The 14,480-nt window shown below is 32.8% G+C and overlaps 1 protein-coding gene across 1 annotated transcript; it reads left to right on the top strand.

Annotated features, from left to right (window-relative positions):
* Positions 1-6,946: 6,946 nt before the first annotated feature.
* LOC115231862 lies at positions 6,947-7,715 on the top strand. Its single transcript, XM_029801779.1, has 2 exons — positions 6,947-7,010; positions 7,041-7,715. Exons 1-2 carry the CDS (start codon positions 6,971-6,973, stop codon positions 7,664-7,666), a joined length of 666 nt encoding a protein of 221 aa, XP_029657639.1. The 5' UTR covers positions 6,947-6,970; the 3' UTR covers positions 7,667-7,715.
* Positions 7,716-14,480: the final 6,765 nt, after the last annotated feature.

The following is a 14,480-nucleotide window of genomic DNA, read 5'->3' as shown; positions in this document are numbered from 1 at the left end:
AGGATATTTATATTTTGGACTGTTGAGATCACAATTCGAATATTTGAAACCACAATAATGACGTTTGACATTACAATTCGGATATTGTGTCAAGGAGCCAAAGAGCAAACAATAATTAACCAGTCTGTCAATCAACAAAACGGAAATAATTTGGCCTCTGCATGGATCGATGTTAGAAAAGCTTTCGACACAGTGGACTTTCTCTTTAAGATTCTTGACTCTTCTGGCCTTCTAAATTGGATTAAAGATTTCATCAAAAATTTGGTGAAAAGATGGAAAATTAAATTGATATTTGACAAAAAAGAAATTGAAGAACTTAAATTTCGAAAGGGAATCCTACAAGGAGACTCGTTATCCCTCAGATCTTTGTGCTATTGATGGATCCGTTAAGCAGATTATTAAATGTGAAGTAACAGCTACTAACGTGCAGTGCTTGGCTTCCGAGGCAAAACTACTTGATGGACTTGATAGCTACCGATACCTGGGAGTGCTCGAAGATAAAATGAGTAACATACTGAAATGAGTAACATACTAATAAAAAGTTTTAAAGCTGAGTTTACAGGTTTGAAAATAAACGAAATAATAGATTTTGGGACCGGCCAAAAAATCGGCGGATTCAAGAGATTTTACTATAATATTATTTGAGGAAAGACAAATAATAATTATACGAAAAAAGGAGTTCAGATATTCTGCGAGTAAAAAATAGCACTTATAAACAATCGCAGGATTTCTTATCTCCAAATATGCAACTGTCGGGAAAACCCGTACATTAAATCATTTAAAGATACTAAGAGGAAACATTTGGTTAACCGAATCATTTGTAGATCACTACATTTGGTTATTTTTAAATGTAAGAATCAAATGTCTACCTATCTACGTCCCGCATTGTTATCCTAAGGGAATTATAGCCCATAATCTAAGCATTTTACATTCTTTTGGAGGATTGGAATTTGTTTTTTTCAAACATGAAGGTGGATTCGGATGCGTCAATAATATCACCCAAAATGTCGAAATCAGTGTTAATTGATGACAGAAACGATAGTTTAATACAATAAACCTGACATTTTTGTTTATGAAAAAACCAACAACCGTTTAAAGGCAGTTCAAGTGGAAAATTGCAAAATACTGTATGCTTGCAAATAAATTAAAGCAAAAGTAAAATTATTCAGGTAGTCTTGACATGGCATCGTCTTGTTTCAAAGTTCTTCAAAATTCATATGGACAAGTTCCTACAATTATTTGTGAGGTCGCTTTTCTTATCGGGATAACAATAGATATCCTTCGACTGGAGATTGGCGTTCCAAGCACAAGCAGATCTTTCAATCTATCGATCTTAGCCTGAAAACCTTTTCAGAAAGGGGTTGCGATGGTGTGATCAAATATAGAATAGTCGGAGATAGCAAAATGAAATTCAACCTGGAACCATTAAATGGATAACCGATTTGGCCAAAGCCTGAAATAACATCAACAACATTGTTACGTCTGAATTTAAATGAACCATTCAGGGTGACATCTTCATTACCACGGACGCTGAGATTAACAAATTTTTCAAAATAAAAGATTTGAGGGACACGCGTAAGATAGATAGAAATTAGATAAAGCGCCAGGCAACGTGAACAACTTCAGGATGTGGTCAACGCGACATCCGTGTTAGTTAAATAGTGGCATCCGAATATTTGATTAGGAAAATGCTCTCTCGATAACACATTTCTTGATATCTAATACCGATATAGGCTATAATTTTTTATGTAAACTAACTTACCATATGTTCACTATTTTTTAATTTCAATACATTTTGATCTAAATTTAAAGCTATTTGCACATTTCTGTTAACATATAAAGTTAGTTGCAAGAATAATTGTTTCTATAAACCCATTGGTTAATATAAATATTGTGTAGTGTTCAAGTATACCAAACAGTGATTAATTTAAATACCTACTTGTTAACTGATTATTAATATTTTAGGACAAAAAATGTATTTATTCAGATAGCACTTTAATTTTAAACCGCTTAGATGTGAAAACCCTTTGTATTCACATTTTACTACATTAATTAGTCAAAAATAGTCAAAATCGAAAATATTTCCAATTAGAAAATGTAATGATGCAAGGAGATAGCTCGGCTGCTGTTCACTTAATCTCATCCACGGCACCCGTTACAGTCCCGTCTTTAATAATCTGGGCACTGGGTATTTGTCTGAAGAGGTGGATGCACACTCAAAGAAGACCGCTCGCGCAAAGGGTAGAATTAAAGTCTTGGTCTTGATTCCATATATTAATTAGATAGCGTGCTATAATGGTTGTGTTTTTTGTGGTGCAGAAAAATAACAATATTAAAGGAGAAAGAGTGGTAATTGGGATGATTCATATGTGAAATATGGATTCACCAAATCTTTTGGTATTTCAACATGTTTATATTCTTTCTGTCTACAGTCAGTCTGTTAGGTTCCAGAGAATGAATTCACCGTTCTCCTCCATACGAATATTCTGTGCAATAAGTGGACAATATAGAGCCAGAGGAAATTGTCTGTCCCTCAATTTACCCCAATACCACTCACGTGAAAACAATGGAAAAAGCAACTTATGTGGAGACCCGCCGTTTCAAAAAACACTCTCATGGATACACCTGCAACAAATTTGAATTGTGTTGTAGTTGCTCCCTTCAATAAGTGTTTGTCAGAAGGTTCGATATGGACATAAAATCCTTAAAGAACGGTTTAATTTTTATTTATTAGATTTTCTTTGTTACTGTCATTCACCAAATGCATGGATGACAAGTAAAATTTTTAACGAATAGCTTTTAACATGGGATATGCATCTAAAAAAACAAAAAATTCTTTTAGTTGTGGATCGATACCCATGATCGATGATTTTTTTAGTTAATTTTTCCTTTTAATTTCGTTCGATTCTCTTTGTTTCTTTGCTCAAATATGACTAGGAAGGCTCACTTATGATCGGAAAGTATTGAAAACCGAGATGTTTTCAAAATTTCAAAATCATAAAATTTATTGATTATTTCCATTGCAATCGGAATTATATTGCTTGCCATTTTTTCTTCGGTTCCAAAAATAGCGAGCACCAGAGGTTTTACTGTATTCATAAAACTGTTTTTCAAGTATATGATAAACCATGACAAGGATAGATGGAAGATAATGAACAATAACATTAGTTCCTCTGATGCACATTCCTTGTTATAATTATTATGGCAAGATGGGTAAAACTTAATAATAAGTAGATGGCAACTCAGGAATGCCGTTATGCGTTGCATCAATCCTGACATATCTTACGCGATCGTGCAGAAATCTGCAAAGACAATTGACGAGACAACTTATGACGATATCACTCGGTTAACACGGAAAACATCACCCAGTACTTTTGTACTTAATGGAATGGTGCATGGTTTTGAATAAATTTAAATAATTTATAAAATCACATTGTAATTAGATTCTCGATATTTTGATACATCAATTTAAAACAACTAAATTTCCTTCTATAAAAAAACGAGGTACCTCTATACATCGACAAATCCTGAAAGCCAGTCGACTTGGATAAAATAGTCACACCAAGAAACAAATACTGTTCATCGAATACGTCAAAACACTCTCCAAACCAGAACTATCAAAAAACTAACAAATAAAGACTGGATATATCGAATAGACTGTCTTAACAACATGTATTCACTAATTTAATCTCAGTGTCGTCTCTCGTTCGATTGGAGTGTCGCAGTTTACAAAGGAGGAGTATCCCAGCCTATATCTCTCAGACTGTCGACTCAACCAATAAAAACTTTTCAAAAGTAACCTAAAAAACACTCATAAACCACCCGACCGGATCCTCAGGTGAACCAAACTGCTTTAAAAATTCAGAAAAACATCTTTCAGTCGACCATTCGCTTTTTCTCTTCCAAACATAATTTGACTACAGAAAAAATAGAAAATCCAGTAGTACAGTGCGACCTCGAATTTAAAAATTTTAAAAAACAAAGGTTTACCACTCTAAAAATAAACTAACTTGATTAAAAATGAAAAAATTATTAAATTTATTTTCGACCCCCAAGTATTTCATTTTCGACCCCTTACGATCGATCTGGAGTGATTTTCAGCCCCTCGAATCGACCCCAGGATGAGAACCGTTGACTTAAATACTCATTTTGTGGAACTAATATACGCAGCCGACATCGATTTTGTGTCTGAAGATGTGAAGATTCCTAGATCGGTAGCGTATAAATTCACAACAGTTCTGAAGAGGTGGTTCCTGAAGATCAATTCAAAAAAACGGACTTAGCATCGATTCGGAAAAAATTTTCATGATTATAGCATTTCATAATTGCTTTCCTGAGGAAAGAGGAAGTGATTTTTAAAATAGAATTTACTTTTGGTTAAATAATTTTTTATTAAAAAACATAAAAAAACCGTATATTTTTAGTGGTCCAAATGGATTAGTCATTTAAATTCTCTAATTAAAAAAAAATTTGATTTGACTACACACTAAAAGCCCTATAAAGTCAATAAAAATTAACATAACACTCAGAACACAAAAAATATGTTTTGTTAATTACGATAAAAAATAATTCTAAACATTTTTTCAGGAAAATAACCAAAAGTTGTATTCAGACTTGACTAAAATATTTCCGACGTACACAATAATACCTAGTCCCACAACAAAACCGCAAAAAGCCAATGGCCTTTATTAATTTTAAACCAATAACATTATTTATGACATTATAAAAAACTTTGTCGCTGTTAACACTGGAAATGATAAAGTTGACATATTTCTGTCACCAAGGAAAATCGTCAAGTCGAATTAAAACAATCTGTAATAACAAAAAAATCGGATATTTAAATTCAATTTTCAAATATCATCAATAAACAACAGCTCTCCCCATGACATGATCAATCTGGTCATTCTCCACCAAAAAATCACATGTCCGCCGTCACAAACGTGCTTCTTAAAACCATTAGCTTAATCTCTAGTACAGTGCAGAGACAATATTGTGTGTTATATCACTAATATAAGTAATTTGAATACAGAAAAATCATAATTTTAACTTTTATAGTTTCACTAATGTCTAAAAATAAACACAGTGACAAAAATGATATATCCAGACATGTGAGACATATCACGTGTATTCGGCATGTTCTCAACCCAAAATAAAAAGTTGGTTCAATAAGAAACAAAAAATAAAAAAAGATTTTTATCTGATCAGTAAAAACTTAATAATGTGATATTAAGGCTTAGTTGTGTCAGGAAGAGTAACATCATACACTGCGACTTCTTCAGAAAGCTCAGTGGGGAGTCTGTGGAAGGATGTCTGGCCTAACGGAAAGGGAGCCCGATACTTAATACGTTTCCTAAAATATATATTAAATATCTCACCATATATATCTAATAATAAAGCCAAGTACAAGCACAATAAGAATCCCCAGTACTAGTTTTAACAACAAATAAATAGTATCATTTTCCATACTCCACAACACTAAATATTTATAATATTTAATTAAAAAAATTAAAAAAACTTTTTTTTAATTAAATTCGAAATTAACTCAATTACATTCCTCGACGTGACAACATTAAAAAAATCCTTACCACTAATTCCCCCAGAAACAAAAATCTGATTAAGAAGCCGAACACTCTCCTCCACACTTTGCACCTAAAAATCCTCAAAAAACAGTCAAAAAAACATTTCTTGATCATTCGTCCACGTAAAACACCCTCAAAACCAGAATTGACAAAAACAGAATGCAAAACATTCACAATCGACTCCAATTCTCGTTCTCCGTCATCCTGTGGCTAAAAAAACTGAAAAAAACGGAAAATAACGATTTCCATCCAACAGTTTATGGACAACGAAGGTTCCAGGTTCTCCACAAAATGCCACCAGTGTCGCGGAACGTAAAAAACATCCCCAGAATTCAGTTCAAACACAACCGGAGAAACTTTCTACCAAAAAAAACCAATTTTTTACCACAAAATCCGGAAATTTATTTAAATCTGGATTATTTGGGTTAACCGGACTAAAAACTGAGGATTCCTCATAGGGGACCCTCGTGGGGTACAAATTAGTGGTATCGGATGGCGGGAAAAGAGTCCATCTCTTCCTCCCGAATATTTGTACCACCAAATTGACTCCATACGTGTCGTAGTGGAGAGGAGTGAAGGCACCCGGGGACCCCAGCCAGAGGGTGGAGTCCTTTTCTGAGTAATTTTTAAATCCAAAAATTGACCAATCAACGCCCTGGAAATTGACCAATCAGAGACGTTTATTTTACTGTTAATATTTGGCGCTCTTTTTTGAATAATTTGAACATATATTGGTATGAACAGTAGGCAAAGTAGTCGTGGGGGTGGTAGGTGGATAGGGGACCTTCCACTGGGTTGTTGTGGAGCCAATTTAGGAATTCTTTTATTGTTGTTTGTATTTGTATTCGTTCGTTTTCGAATTCAATTTCTGGGGTTTTTGAGGTGTTTTTTTACCGGATTTTAGTTTTTTGCCGATTTGGAAATTTAAGGAATCGTTTTTGAATATTTCTTGAAGGTCTTGAATTGTCCATTTCATGCATTTCCAATTTATAGGCACGTTTTTGAATAATTTTGGAGAATTCAAGGACAATAAATTGTCTCCAAAACAGTTCTCCATATACCCCACAAAACAAAGTTTTATTTAAAAGTTTTTATTTTAAATATTTATAATAATATTTTATTAAAATATATAATTAATTTAAATTATTTTAATTCAATAAAAGTTTCATTTTATTTGTACATATATGTTTTAATTACGGAAAAACTATATTTAAAAAAATAAATTTAATATTAAATTAAATATTTATAATTTACATTAATTATATGTTATTGATTTTATTTTTAATAATAAAATTATCTAATCTGGTTAACCTAAAGATAATAAAGGACTAATTCATCATTTTGACCTCATTAATGTGGTTTCCTTAAGATTTATCTACTAAAAAATATAAATGGAAGAAAACCAATTCAACACTGGCAACAATCAAAATGGTATTTAAATAAATATTAATATTTATCCAGATAAACAAGATAAAAATAACCCAATATATCAAGACAACTTTTTTAACCAATTCGAACCCACAGCACACATAGAACCTTCTAGAAACATTTTAAATAGTCAAGACCAGACTTATTTTTTCCCTCCATTCGATGTTCAGCCTTCTACTAACACCAAAATGCACACAGAGGACAATTACTCCTCCATGTTTTATCCCCCCTTCGAGACACCCTCAGACAATTATGTTGCTCAACCCACAAAGAGCACATTATTATCACTTTTTCAAAACGCAATGTCAAATCCTGAAGAGAGGACTGCTTTGAGTGAACTCTTCCGCCAACTGACTTCAGTGGGGGGTGAAGACAAGTCCTCTAACAATCCCCAATGTCCTCTCCTACCTAATAATTCATACACATACACAGACATGTACCAAACAGCCACAAACAATGCACAAATAACAACCACAAAACCACCCCACGTCACTCAATCCACAATGAACTACTATTCCTGTGTAGGGTCGCCACTCTACAACTCAGAAACCGGGGAATTGGCGGGCCAGAAATGTCCTTTTAAAGACGCCTCCCCTCTGAGACCTGATTCTGAGTTGTTTGACACAGTGGCACAGTCCTCGGATGCTGTAGTACTCTAACACGTGATTTTAGACCCCGGGGAGTCGTTCCACTGAATTTAGTCCCCCTAATAAAGGAAGAGTAACAAACAAGGTGAGGTGGTTACCCTAATAAAAAGGCGGGAATTAGAAAACCAAAAAATTACAGAAATAAATTCCAAAAAAGTAGCCATTCTGAAACATCCCCAACAATTTTTTGCCGTAGAAAAGCCCGCCATTTTACAAATAGAATACAAATGTTGAACGAGAACAGTTTTCCCTCCCTTTTTACAAAATTCCCAAAACACGTGGGTAATGTGACCCTGAAGATTGTCTTCCAACCAGACATGTATCACCGAGCCCGGTACCTGACTGAGGGGAGTAGAACAACCCTGAGGGATGTCTCCCAGTCGTCCTTCCCCACCGTGAAAGTACCCCCCACCGTGATTCCCAGTTGTTTGGATATCACGGAGAAAGGGCACGATTGCACGTGTTTATTGGGACAGAAGGGAATGTGGGGGTGCCTAGTTTATTCTACCAAATTTCCCGCGCTCCTCAAAAAAACACGGTGATTCCGCGGGAGTTGACAATCGACGGAATAAACGTGCTCGAATATGACTTTGTGGATCCCACCATGACAATTGTGTATATAAATATTAAATATATTTATTATGTTTAAATAAATATATTAATTAAATAAATATATTAAATATTGTATATATAAATATATATTGGATAAATATTAAATATATTAGAAATGACGGAATTGGGATAATAAAGTTGCGGAATTCGGACGTGGAGCACAGATTTGGAGTGAAAAGTAGAAAGAAGACATCAAAGTGTTGTCTGATATACCGCGCTATAGTGCCCTGTGGAGAGGAGGGGTACAATGTAGTGCAGATTAGGAGTAATCCTATTACCTGTGGTTCGCCACTGAATAATAGTCTGATAGTGCAGCCAGTGGGGAACCCGGAAATTACCAAAATAATCCCGCCATTAGTTTACGCGGGAAATGACGTGGCAATTATCGGCAAGAATTTTCTTAAGAATTCATTCGTTCTGTTTTATGACAAAATTACAGAGTGTGATAATCCCTCAGGCAAAAAATACTCCTGGAGTGTCCAGGCTTTGATCGATGCCGACCTGTCAGCCCCGGTGGGTGTTCTCATTTACTGGTAGATGCATTTGGTCTGCAAGGTCCCTTTTTACCCTGTGGAATATGCACGAGGCTCACAGAGTCTCAATATTGTGGTTCGGTGTAATAATCGGTCGAGTCTTCCCGCCACTGTTTTATATAAAAGTTTTCCCGCCTTTGGTATTTTAGATCCCAACAGTACTGATTAGGGTTATCTAGATAATTTCATATAAAATAAACTTTATTATTTATTTAATAAATTACTTTTTGGTCACGTTTAGCCAAACATTAGAACACTACATCAGGCGGCTTTTCAATTTTTCGAATTTCCCAAAAATGTAAAAAATTAACTCTTTTCCAAAAGTATTTGCCGACCCGTATATGTTTTTTTATGTTTGCTTCTCTTTTTAGACATTATCAAAATTTGTTCAATGAAATATTGAACTAAAAACAATTCGTCTAATCAATAATTTGTCTAATATCAAATCTTATTAGACGGGTCCATAAAGTCTGTGATCAACTAGTTAAGGCTCTGAATAAGGTTAGGGTTTTATTCAAACAATCGATATTGGACGAATTTTCTTCAGAAAAATTGGGTGTAAACGTTGAATTGTCGTCTAATGAACATTTCATTATTTTAAGACAGCTTGAAAAGATTTTACTAATATATGTCTGATCATATAGTTGATTTGTCATATGACTTTGATTTTTATAAAAACTTTGGATTTTTTAGTTATTTCTATTTTTAATAATTTTCATAACTTGACTTTTTATCGCTTAACTTTATTTCCAATTTTCTTTTTTCTTACAATTTTGAAATTCCAAACTGGACTGATATGTCGTACACACTGCAAGAAATCAATCAAAACTCTAAAATTAATTGATTTTAAGAACTTAAAGCCGATATCTTGAATAATTACCAATCATTTCTTATATTCTAGTCCAGTGGTCCGCATGGATTCTTAAACTTTCCGTTAATCAATGGGGTTGTTTTATCAGATCCAATCATATTTGCGCAAAGCATTAATGAAAATTGGCTAAAAAATGTTAAACCTAATTTTTTGAAACACGACATAAACTCAGAGAAGAGTTATCAATAAGATAATTTAGAATTTCTCTTTTTTGATCAAATAACACTATCCGAGATTGAGAATATCCAAAATCAGTCCTCGTATAGTAATCTAATATATGTGCCGTGTTGTACATATTATTTATATCCAATTGAGTATTATCCGACACGTTTATATACTTCTCCTTTCGATATTTCATGTATCCGACTCAATACTATTGCAAATATGATTGGTCTCCCTCATATTATCAGAATAACTAAATGGGTTTTTTATTCATTGTCCTTTGTTTCTTATTTAGTGACATTATTTGTTCTATTATTTAGCAGAGAACTGTGTCTCCATTTGTGTCTTAAACATAAATGTTCATATGGTGCTGTTTGTTCTTAGTGACATATTACTTTTTGAGAACATATTTAAAGATGGTTAGTTATAGACAAGTGTTTGATAGGAATACTTCTCAAGTGCTTGTTAGATATTGGAATATGAATTTGTGTATTGTAGATGTAGCCGAATTGCTAATAGTTTGATAGAATTGTACATTTAAACCAGGGTTGTTAAAAATCATAATTTTTAATAAAATATCAAAAAATCTGATTTTTTGGATTTATACAGGATTTTATTGTCCTGGAGTCTTTGTCGACACTCGATCTAGCAATGGACCACCAATTTGATCACAGAAAGGTAAAAGATAACCAGGAAAAAGCATTTGGACAAATTGAACAAATTCGATTGGCTCTACAGCCAGTCTTTCCAGGAATAATATGTTTATCGAAGTAAATTCACAAGGAATCATGCTTTCAATAAGACATTTAATTAATGTAATACTTTTAATTGATTTTTTAATGCGATGGTTCTCAACCGTGGTCCCAGAAAATTTTCAGTGGTTTCTAGAAATAATGAAAAATAAAAATATATTAATGTTTAAACTAATTTTTTTAAATAAGTATAAATCAAAAACATTAAAAGTACTTGATTTTATTAGCCTTCTAAATTTAGGCGCCACAAATAGTCTGTACACCCAGAAAATTGTTGCTCACATAAATATTTTAAAGTCAAAAAAATAACATTTGATTCACAGCCAAAGCTTGAATGCTTTAATAAATCCCAAAATAAACCGAGATTAGATGCTGTAATTTTAATTTGTATCTAAAACAAATAGGTCTTAATGATTATTGCAAAAGAAAGCTGCATGTATAGTTTATCATTCTGAAATCAAGTGGCTTTCAAGGGGAAAAATTCTTTAGACAATTTGTGAACTTTCTCACGCAATATCTTTGTATTTGCGTGATAATATGCAGCATGATTGGGCCAATCAATTCGATGATTTTACTTTCAAATCGAAAATGTATTATCTTGCCGATTTTTAACATTTTAAAGGTTAAAATTTTTATCAATTTATTTAACGGTTTTTATATATTAAGTGTGGAAGTTAATCAAATAATTTAAAAATAAATTATCGAAAAATTAAAGGATTAAATAAAGTTTTAGGTTTCTGTTTATTAAGTTTCTTTTTGACACTTTTCTTAAGCAGAGAATAAGACTGAGGATAGAAAGCCATAGTGGTCTCAAAATCAGTTTTGGAAAGACTATAAAGGTAGGTGAATCCCCTCGACACAACATTGGCCGTCCTTCTGTTACTCCCTTCGAATCCCATCAGACTACACTCCCAGGACCCCCTAACCTGATCTCCCCAAAGGCAGTCCCAGGCTGGAGGGTGACGAAAACTGTCTCGTTGTTCTCTCCCCCAACCACATCGAGTAGTCCATTGGCAATGATGTACATTTCTCTGCCAATGTCCCCCTTTTTGCATACAAACTCCCCTGGAAGAAATATGCTCGATGTTAGTCGACACACCAATTCTATTAATAAATCTTCACTAAAACCCTAAATAATTATATTTATTTATTTTTCATAAATAATAATTATTATTTAATAAAAATAATAAATTAATAAACCACATGTAACGTTGTGTGTACAAACCTTAAACAACTTCACTTTTTTAATAATTTTTAAATGAATATTAACAGCAATGGACTCTTGTAATTTTTTAGGCAATATTTCCACAAACTCCGACTCATCTACCCATAAATTCCCCCACAAATAACCCAAGCATTTTTGATATTTCCAACTATACATATACCACGCCCTAACCTTCTCCACCAACTCATCTGACAGCCTATTTGTCTGCAAATAATGAATAGCCTGATCCATCGAGGCCTGATAGTTTATCTTGGCTGTTGTGGCCGACCCAAAAATGTCTTGAATCTCCCAATAAGCCCGCCTTTTCTACCTGGCCAGCCAGCAGAGCGAATATAAATATGCCGAGGATCCAGTACACCCCCATGAAACATATTTCCGCGAATGTCTCCGGCGGAATGTTGTTCCCGATGGAGGAGGCAGTCTTCAGGGCCACGTAGAAACACCGAATGTAGGCCATTCCTTCTCCATTATATATCCATTTGTTGTTGTTTTATTTTTGGCGGGAGTTTCCATGGCAACGAAAGGGATTTGGGATCCGTAGAGAATTTCGTATTTGGAGATTAGGTAGTATCCACAGGCTTCTATATGTATGAGGAAGATCATGTAGCTGACTATTTTGGTGACTCTTTTTTAGTGGGGACAAAAAACCTGACTATGTAGCCGAATTTGGACTTTCGGTCGAATAGTCGCCAGAATTCAAAAAATGAATGAATCTAGTATAAATTATTATTTTTATTAAATTTATATTTTTAATATATTTTTAAAATATATAATAAAATATATTATCAAGATAGGTTGATGTGGGGTTACTTTTAATATTCTATTTAGTCTAATAAATGGAATGTCCAAAGACATGGTGACAAAGTAGAACAAATCTGTGGGCAAAATTGAAAGGATTTCCACCAAAAAATATTTAAATCAAGAAAACTTTAAAACGTTTTGAAGAAAAATAGTATTTTCTAGTTTGTTTATAGTCGTTCTAATATTAGTATATATAGAATATACTATTAATATTCCATTTTGTATATATTCTAATCTTGGTTTTATATAAAACATGTCCATAAGATAAATAAAATCGCAAAAATAGTCAGCAAAACACCAAATTTTTCTCAAAAAATTGTCCTTTTGATATACGTCCATTGAACTCCGCAATGTGAGGAAAAATGAATTGTAAAAATATGCCAACGAGACAACACAAAGCCATGAAAAATATAAATTTCCTATTATATTTGAAATATATTTTATTTATTAATTTAATATAAAATTAATATATATACCTTCTCTATTAATAGTTTGATTATATTTCCATTTAAAACGAATTCCTTTTACTTTACTCACCTCAATCTCTATTTCAGGCTCACCTAAATATATATCAGTTAAATATTCCACTTTGATCTTCCTTTGAAGTCTCCGATCCATCGTCTTCAGACTCTTCATCCTTCATGATCAATGCTTTGTAGTGAGCAGTTCTTTCCCTTAGTCTTTCCGCGATTATATGTATCCTTTTTTTGATTGTTTCTGGAAGGAAATCTGCTTCATTTTGTATTAATTCATCCTCAAATAAAACATGTTTTGACATTCACTATTAATATTAATTTGTATATTATAATATATATAATTAATGTCTATTTGTTTGATTTATTAATTCAGATTGTTATTTTAATCAATTTCGTTAAAATTGATTTTTATCACCAAAAATTACTTTTTTAAAATCTATTCAAAAAATATACAATCTTAAATGTCATATAAACAACTTACTGGCACGTCGAATTACAGATGCCTAAAAAGTAAAAAATTAAAAAAATACATAAAATCATCATCAGAAATAGCCTCAAGAAAATCAAACGAATGTCTTCTGATATAATAATCCGTACTGAATAGAATCACAGGTCATTCTATTAATAAATCTGGGTGTTGAAAAAGTCAAGTTTCTAACGGCTATCTTCAACTACTCGATAAACCATAATGTGATTCCGTCATTATGGAAACAGGCTCTAATAAGACCGATACTGAAACCTGGAAGACCAAGAGACGATCCATATCCAAAATTCTCGAAAAAATGGTTCTTAAAGAATAAAAGAGTTTTTGACGGAATTCATTTGTTCCAATTTTTCAAGCAAACTAAAACACTAAAAAACCATGCTTTGCTTTGTAGGCATCCACAAAACCTTTGACTCTGTCCTGTGAAAGCTCCCATCAAAAAAATATTCCAAAACTCAAACTATAGACTTTAAAAAAAATTCAGTTTTTTACATGTACAGTCAACCCTCGTTAATCCGAAAAATTCAAACCGACTTTCCCTTTGAAGAAATCTAAAATTTATATGATTGTTAAATAAACAATCAAATTAGTGATCAAAAACACATTATTTATTAAAAACAATTTGAATTGCATCAAATAAAGTGGTTGGGCTAATATCGTAATCCTCATCGACCTGGCCATCTTCAGCATTAAATATGATATCTTCAACACTGTATTCTTCTTAAAACAGTGCAATGATTTTATAAATGACTTTTTCTGTTTGAAGGATATCTTGTTCAATCATAATTTGGTCTAGCTCATTATTGTGCATCATGCAATTAAACAAATAACTGGTCATCCAAGCTTTCGAATTTTCATAATAATGACAGTATTTTCAAACATTGAATCCTCTGAAACATTTTGGTTTCTT

This window comes from Octopus sinensis, unplaced genomic scaffold, assembly GCF_006345805.1.
Source record: "Octopus sinensis unplaced genomic scaffold, ASM634580v1 Contig18911, whole genome shotgun sequence".
Classification (NCBI taxonomy): Eukaryota; Metazoa; Mollusca; class Cephalopoda; order Octopoda; family Octopodidae; genus Octopus; species Octopus sinensis.
This window is presented reverse-complemented; position numbering and strand designations above follow the sequence as displayed.